Source organism: Primulina huaijiensis, chromosome 7 (genome assembly GCF_012295235.1).
Source record: "Primulina huaijiensis isolate GDHJ02 chromosome 7, ASM1229523v2, whole genome shotgun sequence".
Taxonomy (NCBI): domain Eukaryota; kingdom Viridiplantae; phylum Streptophyta; class Magnoliopsida; order Lamiales; family Gesneriaceae; genus Primulina; species Primulina huaijiensis.
The window spans coordinates 1,980,101-2,000,289 of record NC_133312.1 but is presented as its reverse complement, the minus strand read 5'-3'; the positions used below and the strand labels follow the sequence as shown (position 1 = coordinate 2,000,289).

Genomic DNA, 20,189 nt, shown 5'->3' with positions numbered 1-20,189 from the left:
AATTGTATGTATGAAATTGAACATTTATCTCCCTTGAACTAACTTTTGAGTTGAGTTAAGTTCAAGTCTCAATCTTTACATGATATCAGAGTTAAGACTCACCGTTATATGTTTGACTATCTTATGAGTCATCCGATAATGTCTTATAAATTTCACGTTCCAGTTGTTCATTCTTGGATGTGAAAGATGTGTTAAATTTCTAATGTTGACTCCGCTTAAGTTAAGTTTTGGGTCGTATTAAGTTCAAATCTCAATTTTACCATATTTAGCTTTTGATATTGAGTTTTAATTTTAACATATCACCACAATTGATCTGTAAAAAAAAAAAATTAAAAGCGAGCGCCAAATGTAACTGTACCAATGTCGAAAAGTTTCATACCTGGGCTGTACTGGATTTTCATGTTCTTGTGAAAAGCCAAGAAATTTCTATCAGAAAGGTTGTAGAGAGTGGCATCAGATCTCCAAGAACGAAAAGTTTGTGCAAATTTTCGTGGGGAGCAGTTCAAACAGCTGCTTCTTCCAACACACGGCTTGGAAGGTCACTGATTTTACTCTCGAAAACGGCCGACATTGTGAGCCAAAGCTAATTAAGGGAAATATGGTATACATCAAAAGTATCTTTTTTAATCTAAAATACATATCTCTCGTGAGTTCTCGCCAAAAAAAAAAATCGTCTATTATATATTATACGACGATCACAGTCGTTACCATTCGATTTCTCTATTTATAAATCCGTTTCAGGCGATTTTCTGACACTTAAATGAGTTTTTTAAAGTTGAAGTTGCTCAAAGTTTAACTCGGATTCCGATCAAATATTTTACAAGAAAGACTAAATGACTTGCAGCTTCAAAAATAATAATATTGCGGAACTTATTATTATTATTATTGTTCTTAATATTATTATTATCAAGACGTGGATAATATCATCATACATTGAGCTATTTAGATAATATCCCGGAACCCAAACCCCAAACACAAAAATTAGTCCCCAAACCCACCTCATTTTAGGTTTTTCCAAGATTCCTATCTATGTGGAAAATTGTCAATCCTATTCAAGACCCATGAAGTTTTGACTTCATACTTGTGTGGGTACCATAAGTAATTCCCCCCACCCTCATTGAATAACTAAAACAAACAAAAGGATATTTTAGGGATGGAAGAAAAATGCACCAAGACACTAAAATTTAAAATTTGTTTATTTTAAATAAGTTTTTTTTAAAAAAATTACATAAGGTTATTTGTTCGTTAAAAAAATGTATTTTGGAGATTGAGAAAAATCATCATGACACTAATTCATATAATAAACTTTATATATGATATAAGGTCCAAACTTTATATATGATATAATATTTGGACACCGGAGAATTCCAACATCTAAAAGATGATATTGAAAATTAAAATTAGGAATTGACGTTTTTGTTTGAAAATGAAAAAAATATTGGCTAAATTTGTGGCATTAAATTTCAATTTATTTGCATTTGATTTTTGTGACTTGATTCAAGGTATAAACCCCCTAGTAGACCAAATCAACCTTTACTTGGTTAAAAGTGTCGGTTATCCAATTTTTCATGAATAAAAGTAAAAATAATCTAGATTTCTTTACGCACGTACAAAATTCAATTATAAATCGTGATACATCTATTTCCATTTTAAAAAGCTGAAATGATTATTTCTTTTATTACTTGTTTGTTGGTTTTTGGTTCCTAAATTTCTCACGTTGGATACAACTTGATTGGTAGTCAAATGATTATGCTCCAACTTTTGAGTTAAAGTCAATTTTAATTTATGCCTTGCAAAACTCCATTAAAAATGCATTTCTTTCATTAATTTCTTCTAAAGCAGCTTTAGATTGAAATATGTGAAAACCAAGAGAATGCATTTTCCTAACAAAAAAAGTAACATCTGAATACATAAACAATAATTATTCTATATATCAGTGTTTACGGGCTAAAATACGCATGGAAAATTTGCAAAAAGCAAATTGGTGCAGTTTTGCCAAGAAGAAATACAAGACAATACATTCACATTTTGTGAAGCACTGACATTTGGGAAATATTTCCACCTATTCCATGTACATGTTAAAAGGAGGTCAAGAACAAGTGACCTGTCTTTGTTTAACCATGCTTTCCAAATGTTTAGATACCAATGAGGTTAGATTAGGATCCTCAAAACCAAGTTCCGGTCCGAGCCTGCAGCAAAAATACACACAAAAAAAGACCCCATTAACCTATCAATCCATTGCTGTACCTTCTAGCTATAGTAGTTTGAAAGGATAACAAGGTTGCATCTTAAGGAATGCTTACTTTGAATCAAGAACTATCTTCTGAACTTCTCTGATGGCTGAACTTGCTGCGTATAAAGATATTTTTCCCACCTGAAATGATTATATGGTCCAGATTACTTCAAAAAAACAACAAAGACTGACAAATATGCGACCCATGGGATAGGTGGTGAAGAAAACGAGAGTACGCCTGACCTCCAATATTTGAAGTTTTGCTTCATGGTCATTTGGAAGACCTCGAATTTCTTCAGACAATCTTACAGCCTCTGGTAGACTTTCAGGGGAGAGAAAATCGAGACCCAACTGAACTGAGGACTGGAAATTGCACGATTGAAACAAACAAGCTTAGTTTACATTTAAACTTTCAAAAAATCTTCAGATCCTTAACTATATGAAAAAAGTGCCTCGACAATCAGATTTATGCAAGTTGCTCCCTAGTGATATACACAACAGAATCCCCAAAAACGTTACTCCCCAAATTCATGCTAAAATGCTACTAGGGATCAAAGTGGATCCGTTAGTTAAAGAACCAAGCATGCCAGAGAGAGATATCGAGATAAGGCTCCTTGAAGAAACTGTTATATATTAAGGACATATTCAAGGCAACAATGTTCCAGGTCACTTAAAGTATATCACATCTTTAATCTTAAGGATGGAATAAGATGAGAACCATTTGGGACTAATATGACTGATATCTTTTCAGCTCGAGCAAACACGTAAATAGCTAGCCATACATGCTAACAGAAGGATAAAATCTGTGACTCACTTGAATATGCCTTGCTTGGAAAGGACATCCAGCAGGGATGAAGATAGCTTCACCTATACGATGTTCAAATGACCAAGGCTCCACTCCTGAAAAAAGGGTAAAACTAATTCAACAAGAAAAAACACAGCTCTATAGTAGCAAACTAGCAATACATTTCAGACATGCAAAATATTGTTCATTATGGAGTAAAAGATGAATTCAAGTTTGGCACGACCGCATACGTAGCAAAAAACCAGTCGCCCAAGCAACTGTATAGTCTGCAACAGTTATAAACAAGCCATAATCATAAAAACTTTGCCACCTACCAAATTCTTCTTTCAGCTGTCTTCTGTGATACCTATTCAAATATATTACCCCATCATAAAGAGACCGGGATACCTGAAGTAAAAGAGTACATTAGCAACAAAGACAATCATATGATCTTTGTAAAGGATCAACTTTAAGTTGCTAAACCAAGAAAAATAAATCACATTATCATTAATGATATCGTCCGTCCTCCCAAGTTCCTTCCAGTGACTTCTTATATACTCAATCAATAGCGGTACATCCTTTCGGTGGAACACATCCCATAAACCTCCAACTTGAGACTTGTGAGAACTGTTTTCTCCAGCTCTATTCTCCGCATAATTGACAGCTGTCTCTTTGTCAAGGAAACTTCTGTCGCTTTCGTGGCCATCCCTTTCCACTGTATCAGTTGGATGAACACTTGTGACAGGACCATCCTCTCCACCAGGTGATAATTTCAAGTGAATATCAGGGTTACTACATGATTTTTTGTCGGCAGATATTCCTCCAGACGTTTGCATTGTCTCATTCTTGGTAGGCATACCTAGTAAGTCCACTTCACTAGTATGAACCAAAAGGAATACCTGATCACAGAAGGGAAGAGCTTAGTCCTCTAAATATCTTCCACATGGCAGTTGGATGTAAATTAAAAAGACTCTGAGAAGAAAAAGACAGGGTATGATGAATTCCTCGGTGGGAATTTCAGATGACAACAAGGGCAAAACAAAGAAAGATCTCACCTCGGTCCTTCTATCCACTATTCTCATCCTTTAGGCCTTAACTCATGAACATGTGCAATGGGTCGGTCGAAAAAATAGCGCAGAACAAGAAAATTACACAATTATACAGCGCTATTATCTAGAAAGATTACAGAGATAAGAGACTCGTCTCTCACCATGTCACGCATATTAAGATGAAGATTATCTATCGAATCACCCTGACCAATCTCTTCGCGTATCCCATAAGTAATAGATATCCTAGGACCCACATCATTCTGCAAGGAATAATGAGGCAATTTTGCAGCAACATTTAGGAGACCCCACTTGGAATGGATGAACTCAAGCAAGGGAAGTTTACTGATGAAGTCAGACCTATGGCACAACAAAAACTCTTCTGAAGCACTTGGAGAAGGCCAATCCTTCAATTTTAACAACTGTGGCAGACCATTTTCACGAATTCTACCATCAAAGTATCCCTTCATAAACTCCCCAAGTTCAATATTAATCTGCAATTCGCGTAGCAAAAACAATTAAAATGCAGGTTTTAGAGAGTGGCAGAGCAGCATCAAATTTGAGGATTAAAGATTAAGCACAACACTAGATACCAACAAAATTAAGTAAGTTAATTCCAATAAACCTCAGTCCAATCAAAGTAATCAACAGCTTTCACAACTCTGTCGGCATCTTTAGTTTTCTCTTCGTTCATCTTTTTAATTCCTTCCCAGATGACCATAGGATCCCAGCTGGACATTGCAGATGTATCACAAATCTCCTTAATGATAACAGGTTTCCCCTTGTTCCAGTGCATTCTGAAGTCTCCAATCCCTTCATTTTTAATATCTTGTGAAGATGGATGATACAAAAGATTATCATCTTTCTCTCTATTAGCAGCCTGGCATAGCCTGAGGTCAAATCCAGTTTTCTCCAGGCTATCAGAATTACGTACCTTGCAACCATCGACCATTTCTTCAACATTTTTTACAAGTTTTGCAACCCAATTCATCTTAAAGATGCGCTTTAAAGTTAAAAGGTAGGATCCACAGCCCCCGTATTCCTTTTTAGGGCACAAAATGCTGCCATCAGCATTAGCTTTCCAATCAGGATACCTTCTAAACAAATTTAGCTTAACATCTGATAACTTTATGTGCCCAGATATCATTACTTCAACTTGATCATCACTTTCACCGGTAATCTCATTCATTTCCAACTTTTCCGAAGGGTCAGATGCTTTTCTAATATCCTTGCAGCAGTTAAGGCACAGATCATATGAGCACTTTATGCAATGTCGATGATAATCAATGATGAGCATCCTGCAGGAATTACTGAAAAACAGGTGCTACAAAGATTCACAAATCATATTTTATTCGATCAAAAGAAATTTAATCGGCTCAACATAAGCATACAGAAAGAAGCGAAAACACATTTATGACCATAAATATGCCATTAGCATTCCCCACTCACCAGGGAGAAGAAAACAGATAGAAGAATAAAACATTTTCAGTATGATAATCTTCACACACTTACCAACACATCTGCTCATCGGCACTTATTTTAGTCCTGACAAGGTCTATTCTGTTTCCTGCAATTGTGATAAATAAATAATTATCATCATGGAAGATGCCATCCCCAGATCAACCTCTATATACTACTAAGATCCAAATGCAACATACCTCGAAGTCTTTTTTCCAGCTGTACCTCAGAACACTGTTCAGAATGGATCTTCTTAACCATCGGAAGCACTGCAGATAAAAGACAGTAGAGGTACTGCAATTTTTCTTTGGCTGGTATTTCGCGTATCCTTGTCTTCCCAGAACATATATAAAAAAAATGGTAGGAAATTCATAATACATCTTGAACAAGTTGCACATTATTAAAGATCCTAACTAAGGACAAACTGCTTAGAGAAAATATAAAACCTTAATCAGATTATCCCCTCGTAAGCAAACCATACAACTGCATGTACCACGACATGCAGGACAAACCCTTTGAATCTCCTCCACTGGGACGCCAGGATACCTGACAAATAATGGGTCACATGTAAAGGGGAAACGAGAAACAAATCCTTCGAAAATTATAATTGTCTCACCAAGTAGAGATGCAACTATCACAATATCCTCTTCTATCGCATTTAAGGCACCAAATCATTTCTCTGTCACTACGACGACATTGATGGCAAGGTTGTCCCCTAGTATCATCAGAAGATTCGAAGCTTCCATCAGAAGTCCCCTGAAATGAAAAGTGCCCCTCAATAGAATTTACAACTGACAAAGAAGCATTCTACTTAAGAAACTAGTTGTAGGAACTGAACAACTGTTGTATGTAATTGTGTCTAAACCTCAATCACAACCTCAATACGGTGAAAAAATAAACTTCCAATCAAGTTCTAAAAAGTTTTGGAAGGTAGGACAGACACTAGAGAAACACAGGGAAAGTAGAATGATTTGATTTTGCGTAGAATCGACCACACCACTCACCATTGTAGGACTAACCTCAAATGTCTTTTGTGATCTGCTTTTGGATGAATCCACAGCAGATGTTGGCGGTGTTCTACAAGACCTTGGACTTTCCACATACTCTGATCCGTCAAGGTCATCGGTTGACCTTAGAGAACTTCGAGCTGAAAAGCTCCTTCCTGAGGGGATTTCAGGTGAATAATTAACATGTCCTTTGAGTAATTTATCCTTTTTCTTCGTCCCAGAGGCCGAGCCAGAATGGTCCACAAATTGTGCACCGAGCGGTAGATCCATAACGTCACTCTTGCTTTCCACGTTGACATCACCTTCACCAACAAATTTCCTCTTAGTTTTCTTCACACTCGCACGTATTGCAGAATTTGCTGCCCTCTTCTTTGCCTGGATGTAATGCTTTTCGCAAACTGTCTTATCAGGCATGGACATGGCGGTGCATCTCCATTGTTTCCCATCGGACCTCTTACACCGCAAATCATCAGGAATCCCAATATTGTCCTCACCTACGCCAGAGGACAATTGTGGATGGTCCATCATAAAAGTGTCTTCTCAAGATTTTATTGCAAGAAAACACTCGAATCGTGTACTCTCTACCTGTCATCTTCACAGTTCAAACATAAATTTTAAAAGCAAACACCCTCAACAAGTAGCAATTCATCTTCGATTAAACCAATTCAACAAAGAAATTCCCTTTGAACTATATAACTAAACCCAGCTAGAGAATTTGACTTAAAGATCACGGACTCGTATCATCAATTAACTTCGAAACACACAAATTTTAAAAGCAAACACCCTCAACAAGTAGCAATTCATCTTCGATTAAACCAATTCAACAAAGAAATTCCCTTTGAACTATATAACTAAACCCAGCTAGAGAATTTGACTTAAAGATCACGGACTCGTATCATCAATTAACTTCGAAACAGAACATAACCTTAAAAACGCAGATAGATGAGCCCGAGCGTACCACGTATACTGGTTTTATAGTGTGATATGCGTTTCATCAAGCGCCGACGGGGAGAAAGAAACAAACAACAGGCGCCGGACCTATCCACCGGAGTCGGGGCAAACAAATCTCAAATCAAGAATTATTATTTTCAAATTGTGGGAATTTATCACACGGATTGTGTTTCAGTAGGAATGAAAGAGACAATACGCAAAATTGATTCGGATTGTTACTGATAAGTATTTTTAAATTCTAAAAATCTGTTCGCGCATCGTGTTTGATTCGACTATAATCTACATATATGAAAGCCTGAATAAATTGTGATGGGCTTGTTTTTGCCCGGTTGCCGGTCACTAAAAGTCCACGCGTTTCATTCTTATTTCTCTCAAATACACGTGTTTTACGTTAGACTCTCCACTAAGCAAAGAGGGTGTGCTGTCAAGAGAATGGCTCCTGCCTCATAGGTGTGGTGTCCGGTGCTCTCTCCCCTTCGTTCTTTTTCCCATCTCTTTCCAACCCTTTCTTCTCACGCTCCTTTCGTTACCCGGCTCGTACGTTGTTGAGCTTCTTCCGAGCTAGCATCCATCTTACCCTCACCCTCTTTTTGCCGCCTTGCGCGCGTCTCCATCTCTTCTTCTACTTTCCCTCGCTTCGGAAAGTGATATTTCGGTTCGTATTTCCCTTGGCTTTGCTTGATTCGGGGTTTTCCCTCATGGTTTCCCCCTGCCGAATGCGTTGTCTCTTTCGATTTTTTATGTCTTAGCGTTCTGTAAACTCGAGTGTTCGTGCTTACATGCCTTCTTCTGCTCTAATCACGGTTTTTTATGGCTAGGGTTTTAAAACAACGGTCTCCATTCTGCTTATTCACTCCCGTTTGTGTTTCTGCGCTTCGCAAAACGATATTTGGGTATGTGCTTTCTTTTGATTTGCTTGAATATGTTTTTTTCCTTGCGGTTCATTCCCTATTCGACGCGTTCTTCCCCTTGTTTTTTTTAATCTTAGCTTCGTGCAAAGTAGAGCTACTGTGTTTATATGTCTTTTTCTGTGCTACTAATTTTTTTTAATTTTAGTCCTCCGAAGCACCGACTGGCGCTTTTCCTGAAAGAAAAAGCGAGAAATAGGTGAGCTGGTCCTGCTGTTATCTTGTTCTTAAAATGAGCTTTTTTTGTATATGTTTTGGTTTGGTGGCTTGCTTGTATTACTTCCCTTACGTGCAGTACGCTTTGTTGTAAAAATTTTGCCTTGATTGTTGTATCTGTTCGAGATTTTATGCTTATATACTCTCCTCTGTTTTGTTTATGGATTTTAACGTTCATGTTTTTGACTTATTGCTCTCTTTTCTGTTGGTGAGTGGTTAAAAAAATAACTGAGCTAAATATGTTGTTGGCTTTCTCCTACAATAAACCGACTTTGTAAATGAGTTTGCTTCGAGATTAGCTTCCCAAATGACAGGGACACAATACAAGGGAATCGGTATTTTCTTTTTTGGTTTTTGCTTGCTATCAGTGGCTTGCGTTTTCCCCCCTCTTTGTCGTTCATATATTAGTTTTAGGGCGATTACTTAAAGTTTTTAAACAATATCGTTCGCATTTATTTAACTTTTTATAATTGGATCTCAACCAAAATGCTACAAATTAACTAACTTTATTATCGGGTTTTTTTTTTTTGCAGGTCCAATGCAACAACTGAAGATCAAGAATGAAACCAGCGCATAATACTACAATAATAACTAAACTTTTTATGTTTTTTAAGTACGTGCTACTCACAAAAAAACCATTGCATATATACAAATTATCATATTGTTATAATATCTACACTTTATTCCTATTCTGTAACCATACTTTAGTCGACCAACATTTTTTTTAAATTACAGTATGTCAGTCAATATGCAACAAAAAAAAACATCATATATTGCGCAAAAAATCTGGGTAAACACCTCAAATATTGAGGTTCGAACACCTAGTATTTTCAGAATATACAAATTTAATTTTTTATTACGTCACCAAATTAAATATATCTATATTATCTATTATATATTTATACTATTTATATCCATATTATTATTAAGTATATATTATTATTATATTATTAAGTGTGAAACTCATAGAGTAACTACTTTAGAGATATCAAAATATTTAATTACATAATTACTCTATTTATCCTACTAAAAACTTCCTCAAGTCACTCCATATTTTACATAGAAAAAATATAAACAAAACTTCTTTTTTAAATTAAACAACTTTTTTTAAAGTTGAAAATAATTTTGTGTTAATTGTTTAGTATTATTTGATCAAATTAAAAATAATAATAACACATACAATGTGTGTGCATCTTTTACTAGTTATATTATTAAGTTTGAGACACTTAGAGTAACAAATTTTTGGTGTCATTGTCTGTTTTAATAATTATATATATTAATAAAGATAATTATAAAATCACAAGCCATAAAATATTATATAAAGATTAACTAAATCCACATACACTTTTAGGGGGTGTATTGGTTCTAAATTTTTAATAATTTAATGATTTTTATGGAGTTTAAAAGTCTAGAGGTATTCGAACTAAACTTTTATATACTCTATAAAATTTTAGTTGTATTCAATGTAAATTTTTGTAGAATTTTAAAAAATCATGTGATATTCAAACTTGATTTTTAAAAATTTTACAAAAGTATATAGGTATTCAAAATGTCATTATACTTTTAATGACTCCATGGAATTCTATTAAGTATAATAATTATATGCTAAAGTACAACAATAAAATGTCAAAAAAAGTATTTGATTCAACTTAAAGATTTGGATGTACATTTGATTGAGAAATCTCTTAAACTCGCATACTCAATACAAACACTTAGTTTAAAATCAAAAATATTAACATCGTTCATTTTATTTTAGAAGTTCCAGTCACAAAACCTCATAAAATTTAAAATTATATTTATTAAAAATTTTAAAAACTTATTACCCTACATAATAAAAAAATTATAATATTTTATTGAGCTATAAATTAAAAATAATAATTATTTTTAATAAGTAAAATTACATTTTTTAATTAATTATTATATAACATTTGATGTTTAATTATTTTCTATAATTTTAATTAATCTATGCATTAATTTTGATTATAACTCAAAATTCTTGTACATGATATTTTTCATTAACTTGAATAATAATAATAATAACATATATATATCCCGAAGATGGTAAAGAGTTTTTTAATCTTCGTCATGATTATTTGAATAATGCTATTAGTGGACATTTGGTATATTTAAATCTAGGGGTGTCAATCGGGTCGGGTGGGTCGGGTTTCGGGTCAACCGCGAAATTTTTTTATTTTTTTTTACAACTCGAACCCAACCCGAACCCGAGTCAACCCGAAAACCCCCAACCTGAACACGAACCCGACTCAACCCGTTTAACCCGCCTAACCCGAATTTTTTTTTATTTTTTTAAAAAAAATTAATGAAAAAAATTCTAAAAAATAAAAAATAATAGTAATATTTTAATTTAAACACATAATAACAAAATTTTCGATTTAAATTTGAAAGTTTAATTGTATAAAATTAAAAGTATATTTACTAAATCAAATAAACAATTGTTAAAAAAATAAAAAAATACAAAATAAATATTAAATGATGAAAATTTATCATATAAATATACAATAAATTTTGTTCAAACATACAATATATAAAAATATAAGTAATATTTTCAAAAAAAAAAAAAATCGGGTCAACTCATGACCCAACCCGAAACCCGTATAACCTAGCACTAACCCGAACCCACCCGACCCGAACCCAAAAAACCCCAACCCGAACTTGATTTTTTTTCGTATTTGGTCGTGTCGGGTTGACGGATTGTGTCGCATTTTGACACCCCTATTTAAATCACTGTTTAAAATATTCAAGATGACTTCTCCGTTTCCATATATAACCCAAAAAGAGCTTGTATTGAGTTGTGCTGGATTACATATTTTTCTTTGAAATAAGTGTCGATTTGATTAATTTCAAATTGAACCAGATAATGAAGTTCAATTGTCTTCATCGACACAAATTCATGATGGTGACAATTGTGATCAATTATTTGATACTCAAGAACAACAACGAGCAAATGTTAATGCATGGACAGATACCATAGCCAATGGAATGTTGAGCGATGTTAATAAAATTTTATTTTGAACTTATAAAAATATTGTTCATTAATATGTTGAATTGACATAAAAAATTGAAATTTTTATTTCAATAAATAGGATATTTCATTCCTCGTTATTCACAAATTAAATTGATTTAACTTTTAAGTAAGTAAAATCCATTTACATTCATAAATAAAAAATAATTTAAAATTGAAGAGGTTATGTATGTCCAATAATTATTTAAAAGAAATAAATAAAAAATAAATCACAATTATAAATTACAAAATTCACATGATTCTATGAAAAAGTTTACAAAAATTTTGAAAAAAAATCTATAAGAGTCTATAAAATTTGTTTTACAATTCTATGATATTCTATAAAAGTCAATAAAAATCCATACAAAAGTCTATCATTTAAAAAAATTATTAAAAGTCTTTAGGTATATTTTGATACACTGGATAAGAGAGAGATTGATAAATAATCATCCTTATCCTACGTTTGGTACATTTTTAGAAAGCTTATGATATTAGCATGGCACTGTGATAAATAATTTTATACAATGATAAAATATCTCTTTTATGAGATGTGATAATTTTAATTTAATGATAAAAACACGACAAATGACTTAATTTCTCTCAATATATAAAAATCCTAAACCCTATCAAATATTTTTATTTATTTTTATATATTATCAAAATAATGATATTTTGAACTCGAGATAATTATATAAATGATTTTTATAAATATTTAAAATTTCCTCTTGTAAAAAACCCGTCTTTCGAACTTAATATAAAATTAAAATCAAATAAATATTTTTATTTATTTTTATATATTATATAATATGATAATTATATAAATGAACTCAAAATAATTATATAAATGATTTTTATAAATCTCAATAAAATTATTAGTATCACCTAATTAACCTTAAAAATTGATATTTGACTTGACTCACAAAATCAAAGGCTCAATTATCATATTTATATAATATATAAAATTAAGTAAAAATAAATAAATCATGCGACAATGTCGACACATTAACAGATAAAAAATATGAACTAAAGCAACAACTTTGAAAATATAAAATTTATTATGATAAATTTAATTTTGTCATTACAATCTAATATATAAATTTAATCTCTCTTATTAAAATCATATCAAATATTAAATATAATATTCTGCATCTTATTTATCATTAACTTATCCTTATATTATATATCACATGTTTATCCTACCAAACTATACCTAAAAATATAAAATGAATACACCCTTTAATGATAACGTAAACATGTATCCGAGAGTCCTATCCTAGCTAAAAGACCACCACATTGTAATAAAATAAACCCATATCATCGCATGGTTGAAAATGGAAAAAACTTTACTTTAAACTTTAAAAGTGGAGAATTAAATCTTTTAAGAATTGTTGAGATCATTAAATAAAGAGAAATAAATGCAGTCGCAATCGACCCTATGGAATAAGAAGATGGTTGGGCCATCAAGGCTCGAGCTGTGGCCTTTCTGCACATTAACTGTAAAAATTGTACAATAATGCTATTTGAGTGTCTTAACAAGAGTTACTAAAACTTTTTCAAGAATTGATCTGGACGTATACTCAGAGATCTCTCTGTATCATGCGCAAGAGTTTCTGTACAATCTCAGACATTGGTGGCCGGAATTCTGGTTGAGGCTGTGCAGCATAGAAATAAACAGATGATTTAAAACGTACCATGTTCTTTAATTTCAACAAGTCAAAGATTAAATGCAGCAAATGTTGATTTGGGATTGGGGAAGATAACATTCGAATAAATTTAACAGGGCCGTTCGATATGTTTGATAAAAGTTGGGTAAGGATAAAGAATCGAGTCACCTGGATACACAGTGATACTATATCAGCAAGCCGAGATAGAGACTTGGTCGGATAAGCACCAGCTAAAGAAGGATCAACCATTCTTGATAATGCATCTATATCATGAAGCTGTGAAAATGCCCATCTAACCAAATATTGCTCCCCTCGTGGACGCAACCTGTTTTTGAGAGTACATTTTAGAGTTTTCATACATCCGCATTGGCATCTTTTATATTGTGTTCCAGCAAAAGATTTTCTAACCTGTCATTAGCTTTTCGCCCGGAAAGAAGCTCTAACATTACAACCCCAAAGCTGTACACGTCACTCTGCCAAGAATAGTTTCCCAACTCGAGTTCTGGTGCACCATAACCCGAACCTTGCAACTAATCAAAATATTTATCTAAGTTCCGAGCCAATGCAGTTCCGAACTTAATATTTAAAGGTGATTATTCAGAGTCAGTTTTTCTTTATGTATCTAATTTTTACAAACTATAAGATTGTAAAGTGCCTAAATAGAGTATACCTGAGTGAAGAAGTTGGATGACAGCAAAGGAGCCAAACCACAGTCAGAAACTTTTACGGCAAGATCATCATCTAGTAACACATTAGCAGACGTAAAGTTCCCATGAACAATTGGTGGTTGACACACCTCATGCAGATATCTTCAAGCAAAAACAAGGAGAATGAGACTCGTAATATTAACAGTTCAAGAAATGGCCAGAAAAGGTAGTCAGGAGTCTATGAGCATTTATCAAACTAGAAACGTCAGTGACCTCTCAAACATCATTCTCGATGAAACTTACTCAAGGGCTTTTGCAGCTTGAAGTGCCAAATGCATGCGATCATTCCACGAAAGCTTTTTATTGATCTCGTCATCCAATGATAGTGCCTCATTAAGCATCCCATTACTGCAATAATTGTAGACAAGAAGGCGTTGTCCATGCTCAAGGCAGTAACCTACAAGTTCAACTATATTTGCATGGTGAAGTTTGGAGATACTTGACACCAGCGCGAGGAATTGCCGATTATTCAGTCTCCCTGAAGCGGCTTTGTCTAGTTTCTTGACCACTAGAACCTGGAGAATCAGAGGAGTAACCTTGTGAAAAGATATATACACGTCAGGAACAAGAAACAAAAAAAATTTAAGGTACAATAAACAAGCACTATCCCTTTTAGAAACAAAAAGTGAAAACCACAGCTCCGCCCAGAAAATCAGATTATGTTAAGGTAGTTTTAGCTAATGTAATAAAGATATCGATTATTGTTCCAAAACATGCACCACCAACTTATTGAGTTAGATTAGTGGGAGCCATGGCCACGATGCAGTCCTTTTTGTTGGAATCTTTTTGGGCATGGTAATATTCTCTCAAAAATGCACAGATAGCATTTTGCATCTTTACACGAAAAAAATAATTTCTATCATTACACTGTAGTCCTCACAATAAACACAAGAACCTTCTCATTCAGCAAGGTGTCCACTAAATTAAACTACTTACCTTTCCATCGGGAAGCTGGGCTCTGTAAACCGAGCAAAGCGTGCCTTCCCCAATAAGACTTTCTCGAGCAAAGCTATTAGTGTACTGTTGAAGAGATGCTATTGTGAATAACTTGGAAAAGTCTACAATCTCGGAAGCATTTTCTCTAGGGGTTAAACATGTAATTATTGGATTTGTAACAACGCTTTCAGAAGGAACAGGTGCCGTGGGAGGGGCATCAGGAGGAAGTCGTTTCTCATCCAATCTTGTCGTACTTGAGCTATGATCGATTCCTTGCTTCATAACAACGTCCTTTATAAGACTATCTTCAACAATTGGATACAAAACCACTTCCTTGGGCACTGGGAATATTAAAGTTACTAAGGTGAAAAAGGAAATGATAATCCTCAAATGAAAAGAACAAAAACCTTGATACCCCGTCGCATATTGAACTGTGAAACAAGATTAGATGGCTTTGTAAATCTATTGCACAACATCTTCTAGTAGGATGGGTTAATTATTTTTGTGAATGGAAATAGATGCAAAATAATTCTTAATAAAATGGCAATATAAAAAGTCTCGCTTGCGCAGATCGTGGAACTGGGAAGGGAATGAAACAAAATTAAGAAAGTGAATCACCTTTCTGAACTTGGTTAAAAGGCTTTTTCAAAGACTTGTCCTGTGTGTGAGTATTCATGAGAACATTGTCCGTTCCCGTACTGTGACTGTTGGCGCTTTTTTCACTCAATCTTCTTCTACAATGTCGAGATATAAACAGACATAACACCAAGGCAAGTATTCCAGTCACAAGCGACCCTGCAATACCGATCCAAGTAACGTTACTCTTCTTCTCTTTCCTTCTAGCACCTAGTAACTGAGATGCTGATGGTCCATCTGCTTTAGTTCCAGGAGCTAAAAGAGGAGAAAGTACATTGGAATATGATGGGGGAGCAGAGGCTGGTGGAGATGGTAAGATAGTAGAGTCAAAAGGGTTTCCATCTCTTCTGCACCACAAAAAAAAATGTGAAATACGTTGCAAAATAATTGAAAAAAAGGCTCGCAATAAGGGAAAAGTAACAGATTTAGAGGTTCATATTCCAAGAGAGAGGAAATAGCTAAACAATGAAGAATTATATTGAGAGTTTTACCTGAAATTGGGAACGCTCAGCAATTTCTCAGGGATAGTCCCAGAGAACATATTATTTTCTACGTTCCTGAGCAGAATTCGAAAACCCAATAAGCATAGAGATAAACACTTCATAAAAGAAAGTTTATTGTATTTCAGAAAAACTAATTTCAGATATCCAAGAACCATACAAGTCTCTCAGATGAAGATTTTGAAGAACATCAAGTGTTCCAGAAAGCTGATTGTTTTGTAAATGCCTGCATTAAACAAATATGGGTAACAGCAAGTATTATGGTACTTCACTAATAAAAAATGTTTTTCGGATATCATGTTTTTAGTAAAAATTCAATGGTATATTATTTCAACTTACAAATACCAAACATTTGCTTTCATATAAAATCTTATAAACAAATTCAAATTCCCCGACTATTGCTTCAAAATAGGCCACTTTATTTTCAGGATAATGACATACTAGGCCTGTGACAGAATTTGAACTGAATCACCACAAGATTGGGGGAGCAATTCTATAGAGTATGCAAATTGATGCTTTTTCTACAGAAAAGTAAGCTAAATTCAATTGCTTATTACAAGGAATAATAATGTTGGAAACTAAAAGTTGCCTAATTTACGAGCAACAAAAGGCAACTACTCACAGTGTGGTAAGAGATGATAAATTTCCCATTGAGTATGGCAATTCGTTGGTTAGACTGTTTCCTGATACATCGCTGCGTCATCGTAATAAATTACGTCAAACATAAATAGACCTAGTAGATTTTGTGGGATCTGCCACTTCCATGAACAGAGATAACTCACAAGTTAACCAATCCGCCGAGCTGTTGAAAGACATCTGGAATTGGTCCGGTCAAATGATTGTCGCTTAGAGAACTGAGAATGTTGAAAGCTAAAAGTTCAATGACCAATAATAAACAGCAAAATCCACCATTCATTAACAGTTTTATGGAATAAAAAACTTACAGATTTGTCAATTCGCTTAAAGAGGATAGAGTATCCGGAATGGTTCCAACCAACTTATTACCTGAAAGATTACTAGTGTTTGTGGTTTTAGGGAGGGGGGACGAGGAGGAATTTCAGAATAGTGTATCAACAAAAGTTTATTCCGAATGGAAGAAAACTTGAGATAAGAAACATACAAGGTTCTAAGAGTGCTGGGCAAATCAGTTGGTATACTTCCTCCAATGTGGTTGTTGCTTAGATCTCTGCTTTTGAGAAAGAACAAATTCTTTCATGAGGTTCCACAACCAGTAATGGCCCATTCAATGAAGTGAAAGCACAGAATTTCCTTTCAACGACTTCACAAGTAAAGGCGAAATAACAGGACAAATAACAAGGCAATAAAGGAAAGATGCCACTGGAAATGAACTCACAGTAGTCTAATTGAGGTAAACGACCCCAAATCATCATCGAGTTCACCTCCCAAATTCGCACCACTTAATGTTCTATCAATCAGAGAGTACGAAAGTCAATCCACAAATCAGTTCCATACCATACACGAGCGTAAAAATTAAAATTAAACATGTAGAGAAAGAAATCTTACATCCCTATTATGTTTCCATTTTCACACTCCAATCCTTGCCAATTCGGAAGCCCGCACGGGTCTACTCCAAAGATGATCGGTCCAGGAGGTGGCACGCCCAAAGAAGCATATAAGTTTATTACAGCATAGACTGCGAATACAGAAGAGCATAGTGAAAATCAAAACTGGAATACTGAACCAATAAAAGAAGAGAACAGTTTTTCTTTGCATACAGTCACGAGGGTCGGTGTATCCACAAACCAAAGGCGCTGCAAAATAAAACAACAAACAAACAACAACCCACATCCGAATCTTCAAATACAACCTAGGCCTCATCAGTCATCAGCTATGGCCAGCCTATGGTTAAAACTTTCCTGTTTTCTTTCTGCCAGATTCTTCAACAAAAATCTTCAGTAAAACCCCTCAATAACCCGAATAACCGAAGAATCAGAGTTCATAAGCCCAAAAAGCAGAAACCAAAATCCTTTAAATCCCAACGCAAAAAATCTTGTAGCCAAGACAATTCGAGAACTGCGGACTCCTGGAACGTACACAAGTCACACACTTTGTGAAAGCAAATTATTCAACAACAAGAAGCCAACCATCTGGGCATTTGGGAAAAGCCTTAACAAGAACTCCTTTTGTCAAAAACAATGCAAAATATACGCATACAACAAACCGCTAAATCTTGACTGTGATGGATGATTATAAAAGTAGGGGCTTTGCACTCTGTTTTCTTGCTTTCCCTCTCAAAAAGTGCTCATAGACAGCTTTAAAGAATTTGACGTTTGGATGTTGGTGAATTACAGACTTACTGCCAATGTCCCTTTTCTTTTTAAAAAATTTTGATTAGGATTAGCACTGATCCGATTGCGTTTCTGTTAAACAAATACTTATCTATAACAAACAGAGAAATGATGCAGTTTTGCTGGGCACCGGAAGGCTGGAACTTCTTTGGAATACTTTATATTAATTTGAAAGAAAAAAGAAAAGTGGATTATAAAAATATAAAGCTGTGATATTGGTGTGGTGCAATGGCTTCTCGAACATGTATTTACTCATATTGACATTTGGATTGTATTATACTTTAAAAATTAATTACGTGGATTGCAGCAATTTTTTCCTTAATTATTACATGTAAAACAACTACAGATAAACAAAATGATAAATTTTGGGCAGTAATTGATATGTTTTTCATGAAAACTTAACCGTTTGATGCGAAAAATAAGATATCGATTAATTATTTATCTATTATTTTGTCAAATATTAGATTTAAGTTCTTTAAAAAAAAACTCCACATTATAATCATTATCTTATCTAATTATATTGATTTATCATCTTATTATTATAAATCATTCACGAGTTCTGCGATCTTAAAGACAGAAGTCATTGCATGGGTTCATATATCATATGGATGGGTTCAAGGATTTAAAAAAAAAAAACAATTTCTTTAAAGCGATGTCTGCTTTGTTGGTGGAACGAATGGAATATTATATCAAGATTTTCATAAGATTTAAAAGATTTGTTGTCATCGATTAAAATTTTTGGTATTGCAACAATGGTTTGATCATGTAACTGGTTTTTAAACTAAGATTATATATTTCATTCTTGATAATTATGAATATTCGATTAAGTTACATGTATTTCATGCTTTAATTTCCGGTAGCTTCGATGTTACATGTGGGAGCACTGTCCCCACATAGTTTGGATGGACAAAGTTCATACACATATGTGATTTTAAAAAAATTAGTGGACCCCATATATATGTGACTAAATTTAGGCCCCTCCATCCTAATTTCCAGTTTGTATGGCTTGACAGAAGAAGACAACAACAAAAACTTTTAGCATCAGAATAACAATTATTGTATGACAAGCGACAATAATGATACTTGGTGTAATTTTGAATTTGGACTTGATTAGAAAAATGAAATAAAAGTGTGTACTCTCAATTCTCAAAGAGCCAAAAGTAAATAGCTTTTACAAGAGGCGAGCTATCTTTTTTTTTTTTAAAGGGAGAGGTGAGCTATCTTAGTCTGATTATATCCCACTGCACAAGTTTCTAATAATTCAATCTCACGTTTCATCCCATAAGTGGCAGAAAAAGGGATGCAGGTAAATGTAAGTGGCCACTTAATGACCACTCTTCCTTTTAATATATAAAATCATTCGATGGTTAACTAATTTGGGGAATTTTTTTTTTGGTTAACTGATTTTTGTAGAAGAAAAATCAAAAGACGATACAAGATTTTCTAAATTGGTAATGGAAGTATTTTGAAGAAACTGTGGTAGATATTTTGCAAGCTTTTTAGGAGTTCATTGGAATTATAGCGAAAGAGGAACAAATAATTGAATTGGTTGAGAGCTTTAAGAGTAAATTTAACTCAAAATTTTTGAGATAAGGGATACCATCTTAGTTTAAGTTGAACTCAAATTCTTCACGATACAGGATATCATTTGTGGTTTAAGTTTGAACTCAAATTCTTAAGATAAGAAATGTCTTTCGAAGTTCAAAAAAAATTTCCAGAAAATCTGATACATGAAAGAGTCATTGTATACTGGAAAATGTTAAAAGATGACATTCTTGAAGTTATTATATCAGTAAGCTTTGAAGAGTCCAA

General features: G+C 33.8%; 2 protein-coding genes and 1 long non-coding RNA gene across 7 annotated transcripts; 1 reads left to right on the top strand and 2 right to left on the bottom strand.

The window, feature by feature from the left end:
- Positions 1-1,902: 1,902 nt before the first annotated feature.
- Positions 1,903-7,681, bottom strand: LOC140980711 (E3 ubiquitin-protein ligase JMJ24-like). 5 transcript variants are annotated; one of them, XM_073446733.1, is made up of 14 exons: positions 7,487-7,681; positions 6,526-7,113; positions 6,138-6,277; positions 5,968-6,067; positions 5,722-5,854; positions 5,576-5,630; positions 4,689-5,361; positions 4,228-4,557; positions 3,518-3,916; positions 3,353-3,425; positions 3,048-3,133; positions 2,477-2,596; positions 2,304-2,374; positions 1,903-2,189 (listed from the first exon to the last, which is right to left on the bottom strand). In XM_073446733.1, the coding sequence occupies exons 2-14, from the start codon at positions 7,054-7,056 to the stop codon at positions 2,090-2,092; spliced, it is 2,811 nt and encodes a 936-aa protein (XP_073302834.1). In that variant the 5' UTR covers positions 7,057-7,113; positions 7,487-7,681; the 3' UTR covers positions 1,903-2,089. The 5 variants fall into 5 exon arrangements, with proteins under 5 accessions (XP_073302834.1, XP_073302832.1, XP_073302833.1 ...); XM_073446731.1 differs by having other exon boundaries at positions 1,904-2,189; positions 4,689-5,373; positions 7,454-7,681; XM_073446732.1 differs by having other exon boundaries at positions 1,904-2,189; positions 4,689-5,373; positions 6,526-7,120.
- Positions 7,682-7,950: 269 nt separating this feature from the next.
- LOC140980199 (uncharacterized) lies at positions 7,951-9,312 on the top strand. The gene is made up of 4 exons (XR_012175896.1): positions 7,951-8,134; positions 8,298-8,372; positions 8,536-8,586; positions 9,137-9,312. It is a non-coding gene; the product is annotated as an uncharacterized lncRNA (long non-coding RNA).
- A 3,670-nt stretch (positions 9,313-12,982) lies between these two features.
- LOC140981098 (protein STRUBBELIG-RECEPTOR FAMILY 3-like) lies at positions 12,983-18,566 on the bottom strand. The gene is made up of 16 exons (XM_073447354.1): positions 17,805-18,566; positions 17,593-17,722; positions 17,423-17,494; positions 17,189-17,254; positions 17,013-17,084; positions 16,851-16,922; positions 16,691-16,762; positions 16,229-16,294; positions 16,060-16,125; positions 15,551-15,915; positions 14,933-15,273; positions 14,240-14,511; positions 13,960-14,098; positions 13,698-13,819; positions 13,458-13,614; positions 12,983-13,277 (listed from the first exon to the last, which is right to left on the bottom strand). The coding sequence occupies exons 1-16, from the start codon at positions 17,905-17,907 to the stop codon at positions 13,203-13,205; spliced, it is 2,190 nt and encodes a 729-aa protein (XP_073303455.1). The 5' UTR covers positions 17,908-18,566; the 3' UTR covers positions 12,983-13,202.
- Positions 18,567-20,189: the final 1,623 nt, after the last annotated feature.

Bases quoted from the DNA above. Each gene is read 5' to 3' on its own strand.
- LOC140981098 (XM_073447354.1), bottom strand. From the start codon at position 17,907: ATGAGGCCTAGGTTGTATTTGAAGATTCGGATGTGGGTTGTTGTTTGT. The intron at 16,923-17,012 runs GTAAGTTTTTTA...CAACATTCTCAG, and splicing joins TTAAGCGAATTGACAAATCT to TTCTCTAAGCGACAATCATT. The intron at 15,916-16,059 runs GTAAAACTCTCA...TTTGTGGTGCAG, and splicing joins CTGAGCGTTCCCAATTTCAG to AAGAGATGGAAACCCTTTTG.
- LOC140980711 (XM_073446731.1), bottom strand. From the start codon at position 7,056: ATGATGGACCATCCACAATTGTCCTCTGGCGTAGGTGAGGACAATATT. The intron at 4,558-4,688 runs GTTTATTGGAAT...CGCGAATTGCAG, and splicing joins ATTACTTTGATTGGACTGAG to ATTAATATTGAACTTGGGGA. The intron at 2,597-3,047 runs GTGAGTCACAGA...TGCAATTTCCAG, and splicing joins TCCAAGCAAGGCATATTCAA to TCCTCAGTTCAGTTGGGTCT.